The sequence below is a fragment of the Octopus sinensis genome, linkage group LG1 (assembly GCF_006345805.1).
Source record: "Octopus sinensis linkage group LG1, ASM634580v1, whole genome shotgun sequence".
NCBI lineage: Eukaryota > Metazoa > Mollusca > Cephalopoda > Octopoda > Octopodidae > Octopus > Octopus sinensis.
Genome location: NC_042997.1, coordinates 209,650,881 through 209,674,143, shown reverse-complemented (window position 1 = coordinate 209,674,143; position 23,263 = coordinate 209,650,881). Strand labels below are relative to the sequence as shown.

The 23,263-nt window shown below is 39.6% G+C and overlaps 1 protein-coding gene across 2 annotated transcripts in view; it reads right to left on the bottom strand.

Moving 5' to 3' along the window:
* Positions 1-23,263, bottom strand: part of LOC115232531 (lysosomal-trafficking regulator) — a 268,514-nt gene that overhangs the window by 132,788 nt on the left and 112,463 nt on the right. For both annotated transcript variants that reach the window (XM_029802457.2, XM_036509015.1), the window contains exon 4: positions 10,015-10,177. In XM_029802457.2, the coding sequence (XP_029658317.1) occupies positions 10,015-10,177 (163 nt within the window). The remainder of the gene's footprint in view (positions 1-10,014; positions 10,178-23,263) is intronic.

Below are 23,263 nucleotides of genomic sequence, written 5' to 3'. Positions count from 1 at the left end.
GAGAGAGAGAAAGGGAGGGAGGAAGAGTAAGAAAGAGAAGGCGTTTATCTTAATGTCCCCCTTGACTAAAATATTTTGTAATCTGAGGGACGTTTGGCTGCTATTATGCTGAACATCCATGTAGAAGCCCCGTCATTAAGTTAATGTTTCATGATGTTACCATATACATACATAAAGATAAATATATAAATATATACATTATATATATATAATATATATTATATATATACATATTTATAAATATATACATATCATATATATACTATATATATTATATATATACATATATATATATATGTGTGTGTGTGTGTGTATGTATATATATATGTGTATATATATATATATATATATATGTATGTGTGTATATATATATATATTGTACATATTATGTATACATAATATATATACATATGTAGGCGCAGGAGTGGCTGTGTGGTAAGTAGCTTGTTTACCAACCATATGTTTCCGGGTTCAGTCCCACTGCGTGGCACCTTGGGCAAGTGTCTTCTACTATAGACTTGGGCCAATCAAAGCCTTGTGAGTGGATTTGGTAGATGGAAACTGAAAGAAGCCCATCGTATATATGTGTATGTATGCATATGCATGTGTGTGGGTCTGTGTTTGTTCCCCCAAAATCGCTTGACAACAGATGCTGATGTGTTTACGTCCCCGTAACTTAGCGGTTCACCAAAAGAGACCGATAGAATAAGTACTAGGCTTACAAAGAATAAGTCCTGGGGGTGATTTACTTGACTAAAGGTGGTGCTCCAGTATGGCCACAGTCATATGACTGAAACAAGAAAAAATGTAAAAGAATATATATATATATGTGTGTATATATATATATATATATATATACACATATATATTAGAAGAAATGAGGTACTCAGAAATCCGGATGGTTTTATATTTACAGATATAGAGATTTATTTGTATGTTACATGTTTTTATACATCATATATTACATATTAGCGCTTTCGTCCACTCTAGTGGAGTTGTCAAATTGAACTTTTGCAGGAATTTTGTCTCTTTTTATAGTATTACTGAGTGTGTAGGGGTGGAGGGAGATATAAGATAGTACAAGAGGGTGAGGAATGGGGAGAAAGTGAGAGAGAGCACACGTGTGTGTGGGGGGGATGCCCGTATATCTGAAAGGGGTGTCAATGGAGAAGGGAAGAAAGAGAGGAAGAAGAAATAATTGTGTTGACATTTATTCCACTATTCAGTTCTTTCAATCCAATGTTTGATTCCTGTGCTGACATGGGTTGGAGAATCTGGATGAAAGATTATTTTTATTTATGTATATGTACATATGTGTAGTACTGTGTGTGTGTGTGTGTGTGTGTGTGTGTGTGTGTTTAATACAATTTACTTTACAAAATTGGTCCTTCATTTAGTACAAATTATTATAGAAATATTTTCAGCCATTCAATTTGGGGGAGAACTTTGTTATGAAGTATTTTCCCATATTTCCCCTGAAGTAGGTGTCATTCTTTGGACATTTGTAGAAGGGAAAGATCTTAAATTTTCCTTCTACATACGTATCTAGGTGTTTACTCAGTGGAATCTTTCGCAGTTCTTCCTATCAGACATGTTGTTGATGAATTCTGGCTCATTGGCATAAAGAATTTCCAGTTTCACCTATGTAATCCTTCTTGTATGTGGGGCAGGTTATGCAGTATATTACGTTCTGCATCTTGCAGTTCATGTCTACATTTACTTTGAATATGTGATCACTCTTAAATTTTATTTGTTTGTCTCCCTCTATATATTTGTAGGTGGGGTTACCGCACTCTTTTACAAAGAATTCGGTTTTAATTTCTGATGAGAATTTCGCTCTTGTTAGTTGTTTCTTCAGGTTTTTGTCTTGGCGTTTACTGTTTTTTATGCAATATTTGTTTAATATGTTTCCTATTTTGGGGCTTTGTAGGACTATTGGTAGGTTTGAATGTATGATTTGAAACATGTTGGTAACTCCAGGGTTGTGTGTGTTTATAAAAGGGATAGTGTTTTCTTTGTTTTTTGTTTTGGGTGTCCTGAGTTGTGTGATGTCTAGTTTTAATGCTCTTGTGATTCCATTTTCTATTAGTTTAAGGGGGTATTTTTGCTCTAGGAGGAAGCTTTTGAGTTCATCTAGTCTTATTAATCGTATTTGTGAATCAGTTACTATGCTACATATTCGTCGTGCCATACTATATGGGATGTTTCTTTTTGTGTGGGATGGGTGGCAGGAGTGGAAATTTAAGTATTGATGTGTGTCGTTTATTTTGTAGTGGATGTCTGTTGTGACGATGGAGTTGTGTATTTTGATGTTGATGTCTAGGAAGGGAAGTTCGTTGTAGCTGGTATCTATCATGAAGTTGATAGATGGGTTGAGGATGTTGTGGAATGTTTGTAGGTCTTCTTCTGATCTGTTCCAAAAGATGAAGCAGTCATCAAGGTAGCGTTTCCATGTTTTCTTGACATCTTCTCTGAAGTCGTGTTCCAAGACTTTCCCTATTTCATCATATAGTTTGTTCCTCACCACACTGCATCCATCTATCAACTTCACGATAGATACCAGCCACTTCATTGATGGGGTTCTCTGCTGATGTTGGTGAAGGACACTTGTTGACTGTGAGCAATGATCTTGGTTTTACTAGGATTAACAAGCAGTCCAGCATCATGTGCAGCTAATTCTAGACTACGAAGCAATCAGGTGGGGTTTGATATTCTGTCAGAGAGTAAGGAAAAACCCTCAGCATGGTCTAAATCAGTTCATGCCGTGCCAGAAAGGAAAGCAAATAGTGGATCAAAATCTTGGCACAAGGCCAGCAATTTTGGGGGGAAAAGGGGAGTAAGTCAATTACAATGACCCCAGTGTTCTTTTATTCTTTTACTTGTTTCAGTCATTTGACAGCGGCCATGCTGGAGCACCACCTTCAGTCAAAGAAATCGACCCCAGAACTTATTCTTTGTAAGATTAGTACTTATTCTATCAGTCTCTTTTGCTGAACAGCTAAGTTTCGGGGATGTAAATATACCAACACCGGTTGTCAAGTGATGGTGGAGGGACAAACACAGACACACACACAATCAAATCCACTTACAAGGCTTTAGTCAGCCCGAGGCTGTGGTAGAGGACACTTGCCCAAGGTGTCACGCAGTGGGACTGAACCTGGAATCATATGGTTGGGAAGCAAGCTTCTTACCACACAGCCACTCCTGCGCTATACTGGGGATTATTTTATCAACTTTGAAAGGAGGAAACCGTGCTAGCAGGGTGCAAAGAGCACCATAAGAGCATGATCATTGACAGAGCGGTTAACCGGCTTCCTTGCCAGTGGCACGTAAAAGGGCACCATTCGAGCGTGATCGTTATCAGCATCGCCTTACTGGCACCTGTGCTGGTGGCATGTGTAAAAGAATTCGAGCGAGTGAGGTGGTTGCTAGTACCGCCTGACTGGCCCCCGTGCTGGTGGCACATAAAAAGCACCCACTGCATTCTCGGAGTGGATGGTGTGAAGAAGGGCATTCAGCTGTAGAAACTCTCCCAGATCAAGATTAGAACCTGGTGCAGCCATCTGGTTCGCCAGCCCTCAGTCAAAATCGTCCAACCATGCTAGCATGGAAAGCGGACGTTAAACAACGATGATGATGATGATGAAAGCAAAGTCAATCGCAATGGAATTTGAACTTAGAACCTCAAGACAGACAACATACCACCAAGTATCTTTCCCAGCATCCAAATAACTCTGCCAGCTTGCCACCTTAAGAAAAACGAATATTAAAAAAGATGATGATGATGATGATGATGAGTGACAAGCTTCCACACATCTTGTCTACCAAATTCACTCACAAGGCATTGGTCAGCCTGGGGCTGTAATAGATGATTTCCCAAGGTGCCATGCAATGAGACTGAACCTAGAACCAGGTGATTGTGAAGCAAAACTTCTTACCCCCCCCCCCCACAGCATGGCTGAGTGACTGAGCACACAGAGTCTAGAGACAAACAGAGAATCGCTTTAATTTGTAAGCATGAAGAATGTTTAAAATTCCAAGCATTGAGAAGAAAATGGTAATCGCCTCAGTGCTTCTAATTAAAAAGCAATTAAAATACAATGCGCTCGTTATGTAAATAACTTGGACAGCATAAGCTGAACAGATTAGTGTCGACAGTAAGTATCTAAAGTGACTTTGATTGAAGTCAAATATCTACTAATTGATAGATATCAATCAGATGGGTATTGAACTAATTTGATGACCATCACTTAGAAATGGAGGGAGAAAGGTGCTAATGTACTAGTTTCCCAATCAGCAGTGTCTAATGATGCCAGGAAATTGTCGACTTTATAATATTACACCTTAATAAGATTGCTGCATTCACAAACAGAAAATAATCTAAATGGAGCACCAGATATATATGTGTATATATATATATCTCATCATCATCATCATCATTGCTTAACATCCACTTTCCATGCTAGCATGGGTTGGACGATTTGACTGAGAACTGGCAAGCCAGGAGGCTGCACCAGACTCCAATCTGATCTGGCAGAGTTTCTACAGCTGGAGACCCTTCCTAACGCCAACCACTCCGAGAGTGTAGTGGGTGCTTTTACGTGCCACCGGCACAAGGACCAGTTAGGCGGTACTGGCAACAGCCATGCTCGAATGGTGCTTTTTATGTGCCACCTGCACAGGAACCAGTCCAGCGGCACTGGCAACGACCTCGCTCGAATGTTTTTTCACGTGCCACCAGCACAAGTGCCAGTTAGGTGATGCAGGTAACAATCACACTCGAATGGTGTTTTTTCTGTGCCACCAGCATGGAGGCCAGCTTGTTGCTCTGGCAACGATCACGCTCATATGGTACTCTTCGTGCTCCACTAGCACGGATGCCAGTCATCAAATTTGATTTCAATTTCACTTGACTCAACAGGCCTTCGCAAACAGAGTTTACTGTCCAATGAAGGAAAGGTACGCAAAAGTGGGCTGGTTACACCCCTGGCATATATATATATATATATATATACACAGTAATACTCACTTTATAAGGACCCAATTAATGAGACCCTGGGTTTATGAGTTTTTACAAGCTTTATTCTTTGATTGAGTTTTCCCTTTACAGGCATTCACTGGGAATGAATTAACTCATATATCGAGGCATAAGTCTTCTTTTTTCTGTCGAGGCTTACATGCCCCATTATTAGACTATTTTCCTTAATCATTGCACGGTGATCCCCATAAGCTGTAAGCTTATATAAAAATACCATTATTATTATTTACAGGATTGTAAATTATGCCGTTGTATAACAAAACCATTCGCACCAAAATATATATATGCATACATATATGTATATATGTGTGTATATATATATGTGTGTGTGTGTATATATATATATATATACACACACACACACACATATATATATGTATGAGTATATATATATACACACACACACACTTATATATATGTATGAATATATATATATATGTAGAAGGATGAAAAAGAACACACGAGTTGATATATATGGAAATAAGTCAAGATAGAAAATGCTAAAATAATTTTATAAAAAACATTTGAACACTATACAAATATTTTTTTTGAAAAACTTTTCTTTTAATTTTTCTAAATTTAATTATTTAATTGTTACAGTTGAAAAAGTCTCAATGACTGAAACCGGTACTGAAATGCTTTTTATAAAATTATTTTAGCATTTTGTACCTTGACTTTTTTTCCACATATATATATATACAAAGACCGGTTGAGGCAAGCGAAGTCGATATAGAACCTCATCCGACGACAGACACCCATGCCAACCCCCCATGCTTGCGAAGACATGTTGGGGCAAGCGAAATCGAAATCGAAATCGAAACCGAATTGAACCAGCCAGGATCCCTGGCCTGGTGGTACGTAAAAAGCACTATCCGACTCGTGGCCGTGGCACGTAAAATACTCCAATGCGACCGTACGACAGGCACCCATGCCAACCCCCTTTGCTTGTGAAGACATGTTGGGGCAAGCAAAATCGAAATCGAATTGAACCAGCCAGGATCCCTGGTCTGGTGGTACGTAAAAAGCACTATCCGACTCGTGGCCGTGGCACGTAAAATACTCCAATGCGACCGTACGACAGGCACCCTTGCCAACCCCCTTTGCTTGTGAAGACATGTTGGGGCAAGCGAAATCGAAATCGAATTGAACCAGCCAGGATCCCTGGTCTGGTGGTACGTAAAAAGCACTATCCGACTCGTGGCCGATGCCAGCACCGCCTCGACTGGCTTCCGTGCCAGTGGCACATAAAATACACCAATCTGACCGTGGCCGTTGCCAGCCCCGCCTGGCACCTGTGCAGGTGGCACGTAAAAAGCACCCACTACACTCACGGAGTGGTTGGCGTTAGGAAGGGCATCCAGCTGTAGAAACATTGCCAAATTAGACTGGAGCCTGGTGCAGCCTTCTGGCTTCCCAGAACCCCGGTCGAACCGTCCAACCCATGCTAGCATGGAGAACGGACGTTAAACGACGATGATGTACATACATACATGCATACATATACACATCTTTATATATACATACATGCATGTATACACATGTAGTATTGAGGGGTATGGCTTTGTGCCACTTTTGAGGTTAATAGCATAGAACAGTGGTTCCCAACCTGGGGTCCATGGACCCCTGGTGGTCCACAAAGATATACTGGGTGTCCGTGAACTAAATTCAAAACTCTCTCTCTCTCTCTATATATATATATATAAAAATTGAGATAGGGGTTGTAAATGCAACCCTCCATGGGATAACGTATATCCAATATACTGCTAGTGAAGAACCTAACAAAGTTAATACATAAATGTTAATGATTGCGATGCAATCAATTCATTTACTGCATTATATGAGCAAAGGTAAAATGATTTACCACAAATTACTAATACAAGATAAGAAAATGGAGAAATACATCTAAATCAAATATCAATTACCAGATAATACTCAATCACATACTTTATTAAACCACCACATAAGAGACTGTAGGGTTAAACATAAAAATGCAGAACAAATCAGTGTACATAAAGGAATGTACATAAAAAAGTGTACATAAAAGAGTAATGTTGTATAATAAGTAGAATATATATAAAAAAGAGAATATACAGTCTGTTATGTGGTGGTTTAATAAAGTATGTGATTGAGTATTATCTGGTAATTGATATTTGATTTAGATGTATTTCTCCATTTTCTTATCTTGTATATATATATATAATATATATATATATATATATATATATATTAACAATTGAGGATAAAATCTTTAAAAGAAATTATCAGTAGTCAGCGTGAAAAATCTCGTAAGAGAAAGAATCCGTAAATTCTTCCTCTTTGAAAATATTCATTTATATTATAATGAGGGTACTACTATTAGTAGATACCAACACGCTAAGAGGGACCAATGCGGTCAAAACTACTAAAATAAACAAAATATTACCGAATGCAAAACTTCAAAACACATCATTTTAAAAAGGAATTCAGTTACATATCACATGTGATTTCGCATTTAATGCAGGACTACTGATAATTTCTTTTAAAGATTTTATCCTCAATTGTTAATTTATATTTTTCACCGGAATAGTTCAATACTGAATTTTTATTCCGACTAGACAATTTGTTACCGAAATGCATTGCGAATAAGCCCGCCATTTTCATAGATATGTAAAGATAAACATTCGTACATGCTACGACGAATTCTACGGTTGGCTATCGAGCTTGTAATGTTATGTTTTCTCTTATATTTCTTGAGTTTGTTGCACTGATGAACATGAAATGCATATTCTGCATTAAATGCGAAATCACATGTGATATGTAACTGAATTCTTTTTTAAAATGATGTGTTTTGAAGTTTTGCATTCGGTAATATTTTGTTTATTTTAGTAGTTTTGACCGCATTGGTCCCTCTTAGCGTGTTGGTATCTACTAATAGTAGTACCCTCATTATAAAATAAAAATAAAAATAATAATAATATATATCATCATCATCATCGTCGTTTAACGTCCGTTCTCCATGCTAGCATGGGTTGGACGGTTCGACCGGGGTTCTGGGAAGCCAGAAGGCTGCACCAGGCTCCAGTCTAATTTGGCAATGTTTCTACAGCTGGATGCCCTTCCTAACGCCAACCACTCCGTGAGTGTAGTGGGTGCTTTTTACGTGCCACCTGCACAGGTGCCAGGCGGGGCTGGCAACGGCCACGGTCAGATTGGTGTATTTTATGTGCCACCGGCACGGAAGCCAGTCGAGGCGGTGCTGGCATCGGCCACGAGTCGGATAGAGCTTTTTACGTACCACCAGACCAGGGATCCTGGCTGGTTCAATTCGATTTCGATTTCGCTTGCCCCAACATGTCTTCACAAGCAAAGGGGGTTGGCAAGGGTGCCTGTCGTACGGTCGCATTGGAGTATTTTACGTGCCACGGCCACGAGTCGGGTAGTGCTTTTTACGTACCACCAGACCAGGGATCCTGGCTGGTTCAATTCGATTTCGATTTCGCTTGCCCCAACATGTCTTCACAAGCAAGGGGGTTGGCATGGGTGCCTGTCGTATGGTCGCATTGGAGTATTTTACGTGCCACGGCCCCGAGTCGGATAGTGCTTTTTACGTACCACCAGGCCAGGGATCCTGGCTGGTTCAATTCGGTTTCGATTTCGATTTCGATTTCGCTTGCCCCAACATGTCTTCGCAAGCATGGGGGGTTGGGATGGGTGTCGTCGGATGAGGTTCTATATCGACTTCGCTTGCCTCAACCGGTCTTTGTGTCCAAGGGAGGAAAGGCATCATAAGTGGGCTGGGCTCACTTGTCCTGCCTGGTCTTCTCACGTACAGAATATTTCCAAAGGTCTCGGTCTCTGGTCATTTCCTCAGTGAGGCCTAAAGTTCGAAGGTCGTGCTTCACCACCTCGTCCCAGGTTTTCCTGGGTCTACCTCTTCCACGGGTTCCCTCAACTGCTAGGGATTGGCACTTTCTCACACACCTATATATATATATATATATATATATATATATATATATATATATTACTAGCTGTTGGACCCAGTATTGCTAGTGTTTTCCATGTTGAAGTTAAGCCCACCTCTGACCTTGTATTGAATAAGCTTTTCCTTAGAGACTATTCTATCGATTTTGTTGAAATTTTACACATGAAAAAAATGCAAAAGCTACAGGATAAATAGCATCATTATGGGAACTTCCATTCAAATACCCGATTGAGCTCATAAAAATCGATGCCAACTGAACATTATTGAGTTTTTGAAAAATTCCAGCCTTATTTGAACTTCAGGACATGTGATGCACCTATGTGCCAAAAATCATTAAAATCGGTTGGACAGTGTAGGAGGCATTAGAGTAACCCCAAACACACACACACACACACATAAGGAAAAGCATATTAAAAGGGGTGCATGAGAAAACTCATTTAAATAAAAGGGTTGGGAATCACTGGTAGAGAGGAACGATGAGCTGCAAACATATAAAAAGTCACAAAATTAAAAACTGGGGACGAAAGATTAAATACTGAAGTTATAAAATGCTGTTTGTGTTCTTGGTTTGGCAGATTAACATCATGTCGGATAGGATTACAGAACCTATTCCATGAGATTTAGTGGAAACAAAGAATGTAACACAACAAATACTTGTCCCTCAACCCTACTGGACCCCTGCAGTTATCCACTACTCTTCCTTTTTCTCTACTTATCCTCTTTTTCAATACTTGTTCTTCACTATATTTACCCTCTTAACCATTCCCTATCTCTAACAATCTCTCTCTCTCTCTCCCCATACTCTCCTGGCCACTCCTACCCTCCCTTTTGTAACATGCATAACCATGTAGCTCTCCTACAGTAAGAAAGCTGTTGTTCTGGCCCCTTCTTTCAAACTTCAACCACCGGCCCCTTTCAGCTTTGGCCCCGCTCTGTACTGGATGCCGTTTATGCGACACCATCACCTTTGCTTTTTACATGGCACGAGTGAAACAAATTAAAAACAACTTACCTTTACTCCAATTTTGTGAATGACCTTTAGCAAATAGACCCCTTGACCTTTGAGGAGGTAATTCTGTAATTCTTCCACATCATCTTCATTAGCATCATTGGTAATCCGAAGAATTCCAGACATGAATTCCTGCACCAGCTGGTTACATGTGACTGTCATGTCTCTGTAAGAGGAATATAACAACATTTTAACTATTTTGTCACCATGGTTGCTGTTGCCTTTCTATTAATTAATTTTCAAGATAACGAAGACTTTAATAAAATAACTTTGTCGTTATTAAAGCTGGTGTCTGGAAGACAAATGAACAAATTCTGATGAAACACAGTTTTAATTTAGATCATTTTAGAACAAGAAGTTTGCATTATAAAGCAGGGGGTGGACTCAGGTGGTTATTAAAAACATTAATCATCATCATTTAATGTCCGCTTTCCATGCTGGTTTGGGTTGGATGATTTGACTGAGGGCTGGTGAACCAGGAGGCTACACCAGGCTCCAATCTGATCTGGCAAAGTTTCTACAGCTGGATGCCCTTCCTAATGCCAACCACTCCAAGAGTGTAGTGGGTGCTTTTTACATTCCACAGACACAGGAGCCAGTCGGGTGGCACTGGCAATGACTACACTCAAATGGTGCTTTATATGTGCCACCTACAGTAAGAAACCTGTCGTTCTGGCTCCTTCTTTCAAACTTCAACCACCCCTCTTTCAGCTATGGCCCCACTCTGTACTGGATACTTTTTTGGATAATTGCAGGGTAAATTTAAAACAATATGAATAAAAAAAATATTGTAAAGTATAATAGCCATCTCAATATGGCTAACCACAAAGGGGAGGGGGGTTGTTACTGTAGCTTTTAGCCCCAGGAGATCATCGTCTCCAGCTGGCTTTAGGCACACTATCTGTGCTCTTATGGTATTTGCAAAGGGAGGCCATCCCTTTCTCGTAAGCTGAAGTGATACGCACTGCAGACAGTTTTTTAAAAAAAATATTACATTCGATAAAATAATCTGAATGCTGAAGGGTTAACAACTGCATTAGTCATGCTCAAATGGTGCTTTTAACATGCCACTGGCACGGGTGCCAGTCAGGCGACACCAACATCGGCCAGGACTACGATTTCACTTGGTTCAACAGGCCTTCACAACTTCAGCATTTGACTGATGATTGAAGGGTACTTTTAAATCGGCCAGTTATGTGACACTGGCATCGGCCACGACTATAATTTCACTTGGCTTGCAGGGTCTTCTCAAGCACAGCAGATATATATATATACAAAATGGGCAACAGAGACCTAAATTTAAATATTATTCACCTCAACCTCAATCACAACCACCATCATCATTTTTACATTGATTTTTCCATGTTTGCAGAAGTTGAGTAGATCCTTTGTAGGTCAACACTGCCCTCAATTTTTCCTTTCATATCACAAAACCTATCATCTTAAAAAGGGGGATAAAGAAGACAATCATGGCTCTGTGGTTAAGAAGCTTGCTTTTCAACCAGGTGGTCTCAGGTTCAGTCCCACTATGCGGCAACTTGGGCAAGTATCTTCTGCTATATTTTTAGTTTATTTATGACATGTAACAATAGATAAAACAAAAACAAAAAAAAACATGATGGTCACAGCTGGAATGTCTTTGATTATAGGTACGTATGATCACTGTTGATCTGAAACTAAACAACAAAATTGCTTCCATGACTAAAGAAAAATGAAACTAATTGACAGGAATTATTGACTAATGACTGAAAAGAGAAGACAAACTTGATTATTTATTGCAGAGAGTGATTCAATTAAAGAAATAAGAGACTGATTGCTTTTAAAATATTAATTTTTCTGTTATTTCAGCCATTGAGGTATTGGGAGCGGTTGGAGGGAGAGTGGAGTAAATATGGAGATAATTACTGTCATTTTAACGAACACAATTTTTATTAGGTGTACTTTTGTGTGTGTGTGTGTGTGTGTGTGTACTTGTGTGTGTGTGTGTGTGTACATGCACAGAGAAAGAAAATAAGACAGATATAGACTGAGAGAGAGGTGTGAGTGTGTGTGGATAGAGAGAGAGAGAGAGAGAGAGAGAGAGAGAAGAGAGAGTATATAAAGAGAGAGATAGAAAGATAAAGACATACTGATATATATATATTTCTTTATTACCCACAAGGGGCTAAACACAGAGGGGACAAACAAGGACAGACAAACGGATTAAGTCAATTATATCGACCCCAGTGCGTAACTGGTACTTATTTAATCGACCCTGAAAGGATGAATGGCAAAGTAAACCTCGGCGGAATTTGAACTCAGAACGTAGCGGCAGACGAAATACTTATTTCTTTACTACCCACAAGGGGCTACACACAGAGGGGACAGACAAACGGATTAAGTCAATTATATCGACCCCAGTGTGTAACTGGTACTTATTTAATTGACCCTGAAAGGATGAAAGGCAAAGTAAACCTCGGCGGAATTTGAACTCAGAACTTAGTGGCAGACGAAATACCCATTTCTTTACTACCCACAAGGGGCTACATACAGAGGGGACAAACTAATTAAGTCGATTACATCGACCCCAGTGCGTAACTGGCACTTAATTTATCAACCCCGAAAGGATGACAGGCTGAGTCGACCTCGGTAGAATTTGAACTCAGAATGTAACGATAGTCAAAATACCGCTAAGCATTTCGCTCGGCGTGCTAACATTTCTGCTAGCTTGCCACCCCTTCATACTGATATATAGAGACAAACAGACAGACAGAATATATATAGAGGGAAATAGAGAGAGAGACTGACAGAAAGAGATAATTAGATATGTGTGGGAAATAAACATGGGTGTGAACACATTTATATATAGATTCATGCATACATACACTTGTGAATACAAATGTACCTGGTTCATTTCAGGAGTTTCAAGAACTTTCTTTTAGGAGAGAGGCAGTTCTGTCTTAGATTATCGTAATTTTAGTCTATTGTTACCATACATCTAATAAGCTGACCTGCCAACTTCTGTGATTCCAAATTAAAGGAGACATCTGTAACAGCACTTTGAACACACCCTACTAAACACTACTTAGCACAGTTGATTAGTTTGCAGAGCGCAATTGGGGCCGAAAGATAATTTTGAAGCTCACCATGCAATAAGGTTTTGTGTTAATCTGAGGGAAGATGCTACAAGAATTTATGAAATGCCCCAGATGGCTTATGGATTAACTTATATGAACCAAGTATCTGCTTTCCACTGGCACAAGAATCCAAGCAAAGCAAGTCCACCAGGAAGCTCCCCGTTTTCAAAAGAAAGGGCACCATCAATATCTACTGGGTTCCCTCTGACCTGATGGTTAACAAGGAGTACTTTGTGGAGATTTTGAGAGAATTCAGGAAGAGATTTTGTAGCAAAAGGCCAGAACATCTGCACCAGGACAATTCACCAATTCCCTATTCCTTCTTGTTAGGTTTTTCCCAAAGCTGAAGGAGAAGATGATGGAGGCTGTGACAAAGACCCTAGGTGTCCAAGACTTCCATGGGGCCTTCACAAAGTGGTTGGAATGTTGCAATAAATGCATTGAAGTCAGAGGATCCTACTCTGAAGGTGACAAGAGTTTAGTACTTCTCTGATGATCCAAGACAAACTGAGATAATCTGAGACAATCTAAGATAACCTGAAACAATGCAAGACAATTTGAGATAATCTGAGACAAGCTGAGATAATCCAGGGAAATCGCAGACAATTTAAAACAATCTAAGAAAACCTGAGAAAATCTGAGACAATCTAGGACAATCTGAAACAGTTTGAGACAATTTGAGATAATCAAAGACAATCTAGGTTTATCAGAGACAATTTAACAAAACCAAGACAATCTGGGATAATCTGAAACAATGCAGTTAATCTTAATACTTTATGATTAATAAATATGAAGAAATAAAAACTTGTGTTCAAATCTAAAGCTGTTTTGTTGGGTTCCAAGTTGTGGAAGTGAGGATATTAGAATTATTAAACAATAGACCCAAAATTCTTGCCTATGTTAAGTTCAATGTACAACATGACCTTTTAGATAAGATATCAAACATAGATCCAAAGTAAAATACAGATTACCATTCTTAACCCTTTGGTAACCATGGTCATCATCATCATTGTTGTTTAACGTCCGCTTTCCATGGTTGGACGATTTTGACTGAGGGCTGGCGAACCAGATGGCTGCACCAGGCTCCAATCTTGATCTGGCAGAGTTTCTACAGCTGGATGCCCTTCCTAACGCCAACCAGTCCAAGAGTGTAGTGGGTACATTTTACATGCCTCCAGCATGGGGGTCAGTCAGGCGGTACTGGCAATGATCTTGCTCGAATCTTTTACACATGCCACCGGCACAGGTGCTAGTAACGATCACGATGCTGGTAACGATCACGCTCGAATGGGGTTAATAAAAAATAATTTGTAGGTTTAAAATATTTTTGAAAATAATCAAAGATTTAGAAAGATTTAATAAAATAACTGCCATCGTTAATTTGGAGGCTGGAACCTAACAAAAGGTTCTTAAGCATCAAGATATTGGTGGAAAATCGGTGTGTTAGTCTGAAGCCAACTCCTTGTTTTAACTTTGAGTAAGAAATTCTCTTGACAGACAATATGGCATTGGACTGAACATATTTGTTCCAAGAAGGTAGAATCCTACAACTGTGCTTACAAATTTCTTACACTTGAAAGTAAATTGTATCTCTGTAAGGCCACTGCTTGGCCATTCATTAAATGTTGCCACCATCTTTGGGCTGGCGCCTTCTTTAAGTGCCTTTACTTCATCATCATCATCATCATTGTTTAATGTCCACTTTCCATGCTAGCATGGGTTGGACGGTTCAACTGGGGTCTGGGAAGCCAGAAGGCTGCACCAGGCTCCAATCTTGATCTGGCAGTTTTTCTACAGCTGGATGCCCTTCCTAACGCCAACCACTCCATGAGTGTAGTGGGTGCTTTTTACATGCCACTGGCATGGAGGCCAGTCCGGGCGGCGCTGGCAACGGCCATGTTCGGATGGTTCTCTTACGTGCCACCGGCACTGATATCACAGCTACAATTTCCATTGATGTTGATTGATTTCGATTTTGATTTACTTGTTTCCAAATTCAGAATCAAATTAACAATGGTGAATCCAGTTCTTTCTAATTGGTTTCAGTCTTTCGTTGTCGGAATTTATCTTCATTGCATCTTTTCTGTCAGTATTTCCAGGTCCATTGCTCTGATGAACTTTTTGGTCTGCTACCCTCTCTCTCAACACCTTTAAACATCGTCAAAAGTCCTTTCATTCTAACAGCATCATTCTTCAAACAGCTGCTCTCTACAACCCATGGTCATCTTTTTGTTTTCCTCTGGTCTGTGATATTCGGTCTTTTAAGCTTTCTTATTTCTTTACTACCCATAAGGGGCTAAATACAGAGAGGACAAACAAGGACAGACAAAGGGATTAAGTCAATTACATCGACCCCAGTGCATAACTGGTACTTAATTTATCGACCCTGAAAGGATGAAAGGCAAAGTCGACCTCGGCGGAATTTGAACTCAGAACATAGCAGGAGACAAAATACTGCTAAGCATTTCACCCGGCGTGCTAACGTTTCTGCCAGCTCGCTGCCTTTTAAGCTTTGTCTATTGACATCTTTGGAAATTGTGGGCCCCTTCTTTTCCTTCTTTGTGGTCCCTTACACTATAATTACCTCCAGCCTTGTATGGAAATAAAAAGAAAGGCAAAGGAAAAATAAAAAGATGCATTTATTCTGTCCAAGTTACAAAGACACCATTCTCGCTCTTGCCATTGGACTTCATGCTGACCAGTGATTGGTCCACTGGAAATAGTGTTGACCAGCGATTGGCTCATGACAAAAAATAATGCTGACCAGTGATTGGTCTGTTGGCAATCTGTAAGCAACAACACCATCATTCATGTTCATACTGAAATGTTCAATGTACGTGAAAAGTAGGATGTAAACTGAATGATATTATTACAATGAGGTTCATAAAATCACAGAATTAAATGACTCTGCTCTTTGCCCTCCACATCCAGTTACTAGAGCTAGTTTATTATGGAATTAGACATATCCATCCCTACCCCTCCACACTCCCAGTACAGATGTACTGAAGGTAATGGTGGTATCATGTCAGATAAACTGTGAATGGTAATTGTTTTTATTTTTCAGAATATATCTATGTAATCTGTTTATTAAGAAGAAGATTTAATAACAAGAGTGACTAGATTAAGAAATAACAATATTAATAATAATAATAATAAAACACACACATTGACAGAGTGGTATGTCTAGCTTCTAGTTCTCACCTTGACAAACATTTTAATCCATTACCCATAACAGATTAAGCCAGGGTGATGGAGGTATTTACGTATAGATTAAACTTTTCACCCTATGGTGTCGTGGAGGAGACTAACCTAATTAACAACGTACACAGAGAGAGAAAAAGAAAGAGGAAAGCGTTAGATAGAGACAGTGACAGAAACGGTGAGAACATAATGTGTGTCTTTAATATAATTCAGTGATACCTTGCAGTATTGCAATACTAGTTTAATTCACTCCATGACCGAGCTCGTCTTATGGTTTACTCATTTTACAAATCAATTTTCCCTATTGTAATTAACTAAAATATAATTAATCCGTTCCAGCCCCCAACAAAACTACTCAAAAATGATTTTTTTTTATCAGTTTTAAAACAGAAAAGGTGTCGTTACAAGTAAAATGATAATTATAAAGAAAAGAGAATGCAAAAGAAATATGTAAACGGGTGTTATTAACTGAATTACTTTAAAGATGGGACGATTTGTGTGCTCAAACTGTGGATTTCTGCTCGTACTTTGAGACAAAAATTCGCATGAGTCTCGGTTCGTACAGCAAATTACTGGTACAATGGGGCAATCTTTATTTACATTATTTACATTTGACAGATATGCCCACAGACATATGGAATAGTGGTTAAGAGCATGGGCTACTAACCCCAAAATTCCGAATTCGATTCCAGGCAGTGACCTGAATAATAATAATAACATTGAAAAATACCTTAGGAATGAGAACCCAGCTTTGAAATTTCCCCAAGACACCTGATGAAGGTTGGAGGGTATATCAGCCGAAACAGGATGAGGACAAATATCCATCAAATGTAAATAATGTTCATAATTTCTCATCTCTTAAATATAGAACTGAATGGGGCACACGTACTGTAAGGTTCTACTATAATATCTTTTAGCATTTAAAAAAAAATTTTTTACTTGTCTTAGTCATTTGAATATGGCCATGCTGGGGCACCACCTTGAATCTTTAGTCAAATGAATTGACCCCCCACTATGCATTTTTAAAACCGGGTACTTATTTATCGGTCTCTTTTTGCTGAACTACTACAGTACAAGGATGTAAACACACCAACACCAATTGGCCAATAGTGGGGGACAGAGACACACACACATACATATATATGATGGGCTTCTTTCATTTTCCCTCTACCAAATCCACTCACAAGGATTTGGTTAGACATTTGCCCAAAGAGTAACACTTTGTGGGACTGAACCCAGAAGCATGTGGTAGGAAAGTCACCTTCTTACCACACAGCCACACCTGTGCATATATTATTCTATATATTGTCACGTGTAAACATTAAACACAGTTGGGGGGGGAGCGAGCTAAGGTAATGAGGAGGAAACCATGAGGGGGGGAAAACAGAATAAGTCTGGGGACGGAAAAAAAGAAAAAGGCAGGGCTGAGTGGAAAATACACTACAAGGATGGGTGGAAAGAATGCTGGAAGACAGGGTGGAAAAGATGTCACAGAACTGAATGGACAAGGCAAGCTGGAATGTAAAATACTATTAACCAGGGTAAAGAAATGAAGTAGTTAGAACCTATTTCTAAGACTTGGTGCTTAGCAACAGAGCAAAACGAGAGAGAGAAAGAGAGAGAGAGAACAGAAAATAGACAGACAGACAGACAGATGTGTAAGGTTGATCTTTAAATCAGTTTATTTCAGTGGTCCTCAACAGGATTCCACATGACCCTTAGGGGTCATCATCAACATTTAATGTCTGTTTTCCATGTTGGCATGGGGCTGGCGAGCTGGAGCCACCAGACTCCAGCCCTCTGTTTCAGCATCATTTCTATAGCTGGATGCCCTCCAATAGAAGATTCAATTGTTAAAAATGATGAGCAATACATCTCTTATATTTCTGCAATACACAAAATATCAATTTTTTTTTTTTTATATTCAATTTCTAAAAATATTTATTCATGAAAATATGAGATTTTCTAAAACTTCAAATGGTTGTGGGGCTCCATTTGAGTAAAATAGGAATCAAAGGGATCCATCATCATCATCATTCATCATCCATCGTCATCATCATTTAACGTCCACTTTCCATGCTGGCATGGGTTGGACGGTTTGACTGAGAACTGGCAAGCCAGGAGGCTGCACCAAGCTCCAATCAGATCTGGCAAAGATTCTACAGCTGGATGCCCTTCTTAATGCCAACCACTCTGAGAGTGTAGTGAGTGCTTTTTAGGTGCCACCGGCACAGGACCCAGTCAGGCAGCACTGGCATCAACCACGCTTGAATGGTGCTTTTTATGTGCCACCGTCATGGGACCAGTCAGCTGGTACTGGCATCAACCAAGCTCGAATGGTGCTTTTTACGTGCCAATCAGGCAGAACCATCATCAGCCATGACAATGACTCCACTTGGCTCAACAGGTCTTCGCAAGCACAGTTTATTGCCCAAAGATTGAAGGGTACTCTTAAATGGGTCAGTTATGCTGCACTGGCATAGGCCACAGTTACGGTCTCACTTGGCTTGCCGGGTCTTCTCAAGCACAGAATATCTCCACAAGCAAGAAATGATTGAGAACCATTGGTCTATTCTGTTCCACTCTAGTGAGGAGGATGGAGAGAAGGAAACAGAAAGAATTAATGGAGGACAAGATGTCACAATCTTGAAATTTGATTTTTGATTCTAAATCGAAAACATTTTTTTCTTCTTTTTTTTTTTTAAATAACAGAATAAACAACAAAAATTCTATATTGGAATATTGATGAATAGATTTTTTTTTAAAACTCTCCATGAAAAATTTATATTTCCAATAAATGATTTTTAAAAAATCATTATAAATATAGATTTCTATTAATATTACGTAAGCTATTTTGGGGAAAACTGATTAAACCCAGACCGTAAGAAACAGGTGACAAATCTTGAATTAACCCTTTTGTTAAAATACATTAAGGTTATAGTAAAGATTATTTGTCGACATAACATGGCAGTCCTGGTTTAGGACTAATGTTGCTGTAATTTAGCCTCAGGAGACACCGTCTCCAACTGGTTTCACAACACGATCTGTGTCCTTATATTTTCAAACAAGGGAATCTAGCACCCCCACTCAGCTCAAAACAATGTCTGTGTATCGCAATTTCCGGGTCATTTCCCTTCATCAGCACAAAACAATACATAGATATTGTTTTGAGCTGAGTGGGGGTGCTAGATTCCCTTGTTCGAAAATATAAGGACACAAATTGGGTCGTATGGCCAGCTGGTGACGATGTCTCCTGGGGCTAAATTACAGCAACATTTGTCCTAAACCAGGACTGCTATGTTATGTTGGCAAACAATCTTTACTACAAAGTACTGTTGCTGAATATCTCACGTTGTGAGATTTACAAATAGTAATTTTCTAACATTAAATTTATATCAACTAACTTTGAAAATAATGAAGAATTTAATGAAATAACTGTCATTTTTGAATTTGGTTTGCAAGATTCTTTATGTGAGTTTGTGTGTTGAAGCATATTTTGTTGTGTCTGTGGACAGTCATTCTCTTTTGGTGCTTTATTATTTAACACACTCACTGGTAAAGTTTCCACTCATTTATTCTTCCTAAAATTTTTGTTGCATCTTACCTTTACAATAGTCATTGACTCTGTCCGTTATTCGAGCTGCATTCTTTTTGTTTGTTTGTACACGTGTATGGGTCAGTGTGTGCACGCATACACATGTATGTAGGTATGCATGTATGAATGTGTGTATACGTGTGTGTGTGTGCATATGTATACATGTATGTATATATTCTACATCTTCATATGCTTGTGTTTTTATGTGTGTGAGTGTCTGTGTGTGTGTGTGTGTGTGTGTGTGTGTGTGTCTCTGTGTGTGTGTGTGTGTGTGTGTGTACCTCTGTCTCCGTCTGTCTCTAGCCTTATTAAACTGAAGTTTAAAGCAGCAAGCTGGCAGAATTGTTACCGTGCCAAGCAAAATGTTTGGTGGCATTTTGTCAATCTTTACATTCTGAGTTCAAATCCCACCAAAGTCAACCTTATTTTTCATCCTTTCAGGGTCAATAAAACAAGTACCAGTTAAGTACCAGGGTTGATGTACTTGAACCCATTAAGTTGGTGTTTGGAACATAGCATGAAGTTTGGATGGAAGTAGGGTTTAATTTAGATCCCTTAAAAACGGGAAGTTTGTATCATAAGAACCAGGGGTGGTCAAGGATGGATTGGCATCAAAAGGGTTAACATCGTCAGATTTTACCATCATTTAGACATTACATGAGACATGGATAGAGGCTTTATGTAATTGCTTGACTACTAGAAACAGCAGCCAAATCTCCCTCAAATTATACTCTACTGTCTTCATAAGGAAACAAACATACAATGATAAGAAAAAAAAAGATGGCATAGTCCCACCTGGAGCACCTTTAATCAAGTTTACTCAATAATGTCTAACCAAAAGCTAAACAACAACACAAGTTGACAAATGAGCCTCTACACAGTTACTTGACCTGCTAAAAATACTAACCAAATGACTTTCAAATCATGTGTTAATGTCTTAAATACAGGAAGGACACATCAGACAATATATTTTCTGAGACACAATCAAACAGGATGCTCACAACTATAATGTCTTTAACCATAAGTTGGCTCAATGAAGGAGGACCTGGGGTTAAACAGCAGTAACAACAACAACAACATTACCTACCAGATGGATTTTGAGAAGTTATTTTGATTTCTGATAGCAAAGATAGCAGAAATGAGAAGTAACAATACCAGATACCTTAAAGGATTTCTTTGGATTCCCATCCATTTTTGAGTCCTAATTTTTTTCCACCAAGCACTACTTTGTTTTTTTTTGTTCCTCAAGCTTTGGTAAAACCAGTACCGAACAGAACATGAGCAAATGTGAGAGTGAGTTTATTGAAGAATTATTTTCTATGAGGACCAAAGTCCACTGAAATAATCAGGGTTAATACAAACACGCCCTGCCATAGGATGAAACGTGTGTGTGTGTGTGTGTGTGTGTGTGTGTGTGTGTGTGTGTGTGTGTGTGTGTGTGTGTGTGTGCCTGTCTGCGTGTCACAATGTAAGACTTGTAAAATATTCTACATAATATAAACATTATCTGATATACAAATGAACATGTGGGGTAGAGTGAATGAGTGCAACCAGCCCACCTGTGCGTACCTTTTCCTTCTTTGGTCACTAAACTCTGCTTGCGAAGACCTGTTGAGGCAAGTGAAATCAAATTCAAATTCAATGACTGGCATCCGTGCTAGCGGTGTGCAAAGAGCACCATACGAGGGTGATCATTGACAGAGCGGCTAACCGGCTTCCATGCCAGGGGCACATAAAAGGGCACCATTCGAGTGTGATCATTACCAGCATCACCTTACTGGCACTTGTGCCCGTGCTAGTAGGGTGCCAAGAGCACCATCTGAGCGTGATCGTTGCCAGAGCAGCCAACTGGCTCTGTGCCGGTGGCATGTAAAACGGTGCCATTCAAGCGTGATCGTTACCAGCGTCGCCTTACTGGCACCTGTGCCAGTGGCATGTGTAAAAAGATTTGAGTGAGGTCATTGCCAGTACCACCTGACTGGCTCCATGCCGGTGGCACATAAAAAGCACCCACCACACTCTTGGTGTGGTTGGCGTTAAGAAGGGCATCCAGCTGTAGAAACTCTGTCAGATCAAGATTGGAGCCTGGTGCAGCCATCTGGTTCGCCAGCCCTCAGTCAAAATCGTCCAACCCATGCTAGCATGGAAAGCGGATGTTAAACGATGATGATGATGATGATCAGCAGCAACAGCATCAATATTGTTTTGACATCCACTGTTCCTTACTTGCATAAATCAGATGAAGTTTATTGCAGCATATTTTCTACAGGTGGATGCCCTTCCTGTCACCAACCTTCACCTGTTTCTGAGTGAGGTAATGATTTTGACAGAATACTGGAAGTGAACGACACTGCTTGTATGACAGTGACACTCGTTTACAACTGTCATGTGATGCCAAGACAAGGAGACACACACATGCACTATGGGCTTCTACATAGTTTTCCTTCATGCAATTCACTCACAAGGTATTGGTTAGCCCAGGGTTAGAGTAGAAGACAATTGTGCAAGGTGCTGCACAGAGGGAGTGAACCTGAAACCATCAACAGGAAAAGAAAAACAGGAGAGAGTGAGAGAGTGAGTGAATGAGAGAGTGAGTGAGCAAGTGAGTGAGTTTGTGAGTGCGTGAGTGAGTGTGTGTGAGAGTGAGTGTGTGTGAGAGTGAGTGTGTGTGAGAGTGAGTGTGTGAGTGAGTGAGTGAATGAATGTGTGTGTGTGTGTGTGTGTGTGTGTGCATGTTTTTGTTCTGATGCAGACAGCTTGAGTTTGGGGTTTCCAAAATAATCCTCCTTATCCTAAACAAAGCAACCCCCACCCACTGGAATATCAAAATTCACTGTCCTGAAAACAAAACATGCCAACAAAGGAGCTGGTTTATGGTTGTTTGACCTGCTATAAAGGTCAAATCTTCCTCAAATCACACAATTTTAATAAAGGACTCACTGAATAATGTCATCCAAAGTATAGGATTCCACAAAAAAAAAGATGCAACAGGACGATCATGGTTGGAATACCTTTATGATAATATATCTGCTTGATCAGGGCTGATCTGGAGATCAAACCACAACCACCAGCACCACAACAACTGGTCAATGACATTTTATATTCAATAATGATAATAAGTACAGTGGTGAGATGGAAGGACTGTTAACACACCTGGCAAAATGCTATTAGCACACCTGGAAAAATTTTGTCTGCCTTTACCTTCTGAGTTCAAATTCTGTTAAGGTTGATGTTGCTTTTCATCGTTTCGGGGTCGATAAAATAAGTACCAGTTGTGCACTGGGGTCGAAGTGATTGACTTACCCTTTCCCCGAAATTGCTGGCTTTGTGCCAAAATCTG